Genomic DNA, 6,052 nt, shown 5'->3' with positions numbered 1-6,052 from the left:
TAAATGCGAACATAAGTACTTTATTTATTGGATAAACCATCATCGATGGTGCATATAGTACAACTTCAGCAATGCAGAAATGGTGAAGTACAAAACATGATTTTCTTAAACATCATCCGCGAGATTGCAAGAAAAAAAAACTCTGGAAAACATGTAAACATAGCCGTGAGTCCATGACACTGCCTTTTCAATGTCCAAAAGTGTGAAAAGGCAAAGTACTTGCACTTTGTGATGAGCACTTAACCGGTGTTCTGCATTCCAGCAGCAATACCCTTCATGGTCAAGATGAGTGTGTCCTCCAAACCTGGTGCATACTCACTAGTAGGGTTCAGGTGGATAAGCTCATCAGCCGGTTTGCTTGGCTCATACTCTTTGGAGATATGAGGTCTCAATGTCACATGGTAGTTTGGATCACGGATCCTTTTAAGAGTATAAGCTTGGCATACATTCAAGGTTGTGATGTATGAATCACGGAGACGAAGTCTCTGTTTCAAGTAGGGATCACCTTCAAGGAGGTCCTTATGACCAGCAATCTACAAATATCACAAGAAACTCTTATCAGCCGAGTAGCTACTTTGAAAGGGTCAATCTTGATTATGTTTTATCTTAAACGAGTCAAATTCTTTATATCAGTCACATGGGTTGATATTCATCCAGCTCTACTTTAAAAACATAACCCTAGACCCTCGAGAATCATTTCATTCTACGTTGTTAGGTTACAATTGTAAGTATTCGTGTAAACATGAATAACATATTCATTATATTTTTAAATATTAATGAAAAAGGGGGAGAAAAAAAGTGTTGGTGGGTCAACCCAATCATATCTCTTTCAACCCATATTGAAGAATAACATGTTTCAACCCAAACCCGATTTTACTCGTCATTCAACTTGTCCAACCACCCAAGAGTATAACTTTTTAATGTAGAAAATCGTACCTTGAGGAGATAATCCTTGGTTTCTTCATAGTTTGCTCTCAACAATTCTCCAAAGGACCATAGATCTTCTGAGACAAGGAGCTTGTCATTCAGTGCAGCAATGCCTGGGTCTCCTTTAGCAAACACCATTTCAACTAAATCAATAGTGACTCTGAAGAAAGGCCAGGTTTTGTACATTTCTTGTAGCATTTTAAGATTCTTGCTGTCCTTTTGAATGGCATGCTTGAACGCTGCCCCAAACCCGAGCCAAACAGGAAGATGGAACCTGGTTTGAGTCCATGCGAAGATCCATGGAATAGCTCTGAGTGATTCGATTCCACCACTTGGTTTTCTTTTTGATGGGCGACTTCCAATATTCATACGCCCATACTCCAGTTCTGGGGTGGCCTGTGAAACAGAAAAAAGGTGTAATTAGAAGTGACAATTTTAACCCCTTAAATTTTGACTGACAATTCGAATTATGTTTTTTCTCCAATCCCTCGTATGGATAAAAGAAAAGTTCACTAAAAAATAAAAATGAACATGAAATGGGTTGAATACTACCAAAGTGTATTTTATTCAGATAAATATATTTTTATAACATGAAATATGATATCAAGATCATATCTCACATACTAAGAATTATTCAAAGAATCATAACTGATAAATTTAGAACAGTGTTCAGGTCAACCTGACCGCGTGCCCTGTACCAGAAAGCAACACTTGTTACCCAACCCATCCAACTTCACAATTCTGCCCTTATAGCTAAAAATTCTATAATCACCCGCAACAGCATATATGAAAACCAGATTCTGAAAGAAAATCAAAATGTAAGGTATAATAAAGATACTCACAAGGCGGAAATACTCGACAAATCGTGGTTCTTGAAATACAATGGAACGATACTGTTCTGTTGCCAAAACTGCAATTTCGTCCATAAGTTTACGCCATTCAGGTAGTGGTGAAATTGGGGGGTTCATCCCGTGCTCGAGGGTGGCTGCACAAAACCTTTGAAGTGTTCTAAAACACAAATGTTCCTCACCAAAAGATTGCTCAATGACCTCACCCTGAACCGTGACTCTTAAAGACCCATGAATAGTTTCTGGGGGCTGGGATAAGATAGCCAGATGGGTGGGACCACCTCCTCTACCAACAGTCCCACCACGCCCATGGAACATGACAAGCTTAACTCCAAACTCCTTTGCAACCTTAATAAGGTCTTCTTGAGCCTTGTAAAGCTGCCATGCAGCAGTAAATCGTCCAGCATCTTTTCCTGAATCAGAGTATCCAATCATGACTTCTTGCTTACCATTGATCCGGTTTTTGTACCAATCAACTGAGAAAAGGCGAGCCATGGCAGCCGGAGCCGCCTCAAGATCTGCAAGTTTCTCAAAAAGTGGGACCACTCGTAATGGTTTCTTTACATGGCATTCACGTTGAAGAAGCTCAACAGCAAGCACATCAGAAGGTGATGTGGCCATTGAAATGATGTAAGCACCAAAACAATCCGATGGAAGTTCCGCCAAAACAGCAAATGTATCCAAAACATCCTTAATCTCCTCTGTTTTAGGAAGATCAGAGCCAAAAAGTGGACGTTTGCCACCAAGCTCGGCTAGAAGCCATTCTTGGCGCTTCTCTTCTGACCACTCACGATAAGACCCGATTTCCAAATGTTGAGTGATAGCATCAAGGACATCCGTGTGGCGATCAGATTCTTGTCTTATATCAAGTTTCACAAGTGAGAGTCCAAATGTGGACACTTGCCTCAAAAAATCAAGAAGGCTTCCATCAGCAATCACACGGTCACCACAATCACACAGAGATCGGTAGCATAGCTCCAGAGGTTCCAAGAACTGCAAAATAATGAAAATATGATTACAAAGAGCATGAAGGAAAATGATGTTACACACAAGGTGATTTGTATAGGGAGGAACATAAGGTGAAGCTTCAATGTGTGTTTGGACAGTGATTAAGTGGGTCAGCAAATCATAATCAGAAACTCAAATAAAATTAGGAGTTGTAGGATGTAGTGTTTGGATGTACATTTGTTGTTTTAAGTAGTTATAAGCAGCATTTGGTTGTTTGACAAAATCTGATTATTTATAACATTTGTACACAAAATGACCCAAAAGCACATTTTGTGAAACACCGTCTAGTGAGGCAGCTGTTATCAGAAACATTATTGTTTATCCAGAATTCCAGATATTAAAAGTCGATAGTGCGAGTACAAGTTGCAATTATCAAACAGTTGGTTAAAAGCTTTCAAAACACCCATAAAACAGATTTGCTGCAATTTCATAGGCAAGAATTAGGGATACCTGTTCAATATTTGTATAAACTGCTTCTTCTGGTATGTCTGATTTCTCGTGGGCTAATAGATGACGAGCTCGTTCACGTGTATTATATAATTTATCTCTCACGTCTCCAAGAATCACACGGTAAGGTTCAGTTGGAGGAACCTGTTTCCAGAACTCTAGAGAAAATAAAAGCAAACATTAAGCAACATTTTCTTGTAGTTTGCAATCATAATAGTAGTAGTACATATTACAGAACATCATTAACATTAATAAATACCTATGTAGTGCTTCACGTCTCTCCTTGCTGTTCTATAGAGTTCTTCAGCTCGGACACGAAGCTCATCATTACAACGCCACATGGACATCTGAAAAAGACGTTTTCTTAAGTAGGATAACTAATAACAATGAGAGAATAGGTATAAAGAAATCCTTAAATAAGGAATTTACATACCTCAAACATTAGATCCTCTATCTGGGAAAAGTACATGTTTGCAGCCATCATTCTGGCGAGTAAGCAAACATCCCTTGTTACCTCAGGAGTAACCCTTGGATTACCTGCAAATGATTCCAGGGAAATGTTAGACCAACAATGGTCATTAACTTTGATTAAGATTTCATTTGCTTAGTTCTTTATCAGTTTCGGGTTATTAAAGAAAAATCAAGATGAGAATGTAGATCCCATTTGCGAGATGTATATAAAGATATATATTAGATGTACGATTACTAGGTGATGTTGATTAGAAAAAGTTTGTATACATTATGCATGGACTATTAGTTTTTGCTAATATATATTGTGTTTAAGTATATAGAATGATTTAAGAGCATACCATCACGGTCACCGCCCATCCATGAAGAAAACTGAATAAGAGGGGAACTGTATGGAACACGTTCATTGATCCCGATATTCTTAAGAGCTGTATCAACACGACGTAAGAATTTAGGAACCCCCTTCCAGATTGTTTCATGGAAGTAGCTCATTCCTGCTCTCATCTCATCTTGAGGGGTTGGAGGGGTCCTCTTAATCTCATCAGTACGGAAAGCAGCTTGAATCTACAAATCACATAACACAAATTAATAACAAAAATATATAACAAAAACCAAAAAAATATTAAGATTTTGGATCTCTATACTTACTTCTCTAGCCAAAGCCTCATCTAGTTCCTGCTTATCATCAGGAGTGATATCTTTGGCATACAACTGAGCTAGACAGTTTCGAATCCTAAAACAATAATGTGCCAATCTTATAAGTTGACTATTTGATCAGAAAGTCGACACATTTATAAGATTAACATGTATAAAGGTATACCTTCCATGCTTTTGGAGCAAAGACCTACGAACAGATTGTGTCGGATGAGCAGTTAAAACCAAATCAACTGTCTGATTCTTGAGTGCATCAAAAACCTCTTCAGGGGATTTCTTAAGCTGATGCACAAGTTTCTTAAAAGTTTCTTCAATATCAGATTCAGTTGTTGCATTTGCTTCATCAGCAAAATCACCCTTCTTAAGTTTAATCCTCCTTCGATACGCAATCTGAACCTCTTCAGCCAGATTGGCCAAGTTAAGCATGTGAGAAAAAGCTTTTGCAATGACAATTGAATCTCCTGGATCCAAACTTGTCAACACACTTCCGAGCTCCTCGAGCTTTTTTGGATCACGCTTTCCTTCATATTCAGCCGAAAGTTCATAACATTCTTGCACCTAATAACCACACACTCTAATCATCTTAATAATCCATTACTTACATATCTAATTACCCATAAAGCAATCAACTTTATCAAACACTAAGCTCATTAATAAACTAAACAAGGTCTAAATCATAAAAACAGTTGCCAAGATCCTATCTTTAATAAATTAAAAGGCAACAAACAGATCAAAAAGATATGAACTCTCAAAAACAATCAATCTAACGGAACATATAATCGATAAAAAAAAAATCAAAAAAACAGCAAAGATTCAAACTTTATTGAATTTAATCAAATGGGTATGAATTATACCGTTTCTTTAAGATCTTCACCATGCAAATCTTGAAGAATATCAAGAAACTTATCTAAAAGCAAAGCATCATATTCAATAAGCTTATCATCTTCAGAAACTTTTCCAGGTACTAAAAGTCTTAACTGTGCATCAATTGATGCCAATTTCTCCAAATTCCTATTTGCCATCCAATTCCTGTATGTATAGAATTATAGATATATTATAGATAGAGTTACGGATATGTAGAAAATATATATATATATATATATATCGATGTATATAATGTGAGATGAACCTGAAAGATTTTTGAGAAGAAATTGAAAGAGGAATTTGAAGAGTGTTTGAGTTAGATAATAGTGTGTGATTTGGTAATGTGTGTATTTATAGAGGGAGTATCAAGTCTGTGAGTAGCAGCAGGACCAAATTATTAAAGAATTTGCCAAATTGGCATACTTCATGCCTACATTATTGGAATTTTTTTAAAGCGATTATCTTTTTTAAAATAGTAAAGAATTAATATTTAAACAAGTTTAGTCCCATCAAATTAGTCTTTTTCTTATCTCTATCGTTATTTTTCACTTTTTCTGAATTAATTAAATCGATAATATCAAAAAATATATATTTTTACATGATATACCATTCCATCTAAAAATTTATCCAGTTGTTACAACTTATAAAATACAAATCATAAATCCAGTTCTTTTCATCAACGTATACTATTTAATCGTGTCATACAATTTTTTATATGGCTGATGTGAGATAGATAATGTATCATTTACACAAACGGTACTAAATTTTTTTTCCAAAATTGACAAAATCTAAAAAGGGGTAAAGACCTATTATGAAAGAAAGAAAATTTAGAGGAG

The 6,052-nt window shown here is 36.2% G+C and overlaps 1 protein-coding gene across 1 annotated transcript; it reads right to left on the bottom strand.

The window, feature by feature from the left end:
* LOC122592649 (phosphoenolpyruvate carboxylase 1) lies at positions 1-5,572 on the bottom strand. Its single transcript, XM_043764932.1, has 11 exons — positions 5,482-5,572; positions 5,207-5,381; positions 4,519-4,910; positions 4,347-4,431; positions 4,040-4,262; positions 3,664-3,767; positions 3,490-3,577; positions 3,234-3,388; positions 1,770-2,768; positions 937-1,323; positions 1-533 (listed from the first exon to the last, which is right to left on the bottom strand). Exons 2-11 carry the CDS (start codon positions 5,372-5,374, stop codon positions 240-242), a joined length of 2,895 nt encoding a protein of 964 aa, XP_043620867.1. The 5' UTR covers positions 5,375-5,381; positions 5,482-5,572; the 3' UTR covers positions 1-239.
* Between the last annotated feature and the right edge of the window lie 480 nt (positions 5,573-6,052).

This window comes from Erigeron canadensis, chromosome 3, assembly GCF_010389155.1.
Source record: "Erigeron canadensis isolate Cc75 chromosome 3, C_canadensis_v1, whole genome shotgun sequence".
NCBI classification, from domain to species: domain Eukaryota; kingdom Viridiplantae; phylum Streptophyta; class Magnoliopsida; order Asterales; family Asteraceae; genus Erigeron; species Erigeron canadensis.
The sequence above is the reverse complement of the archived record's forward strand: the minus strand, read 5'-3'. Positions and strand labels throughout refer to the sequence as shown.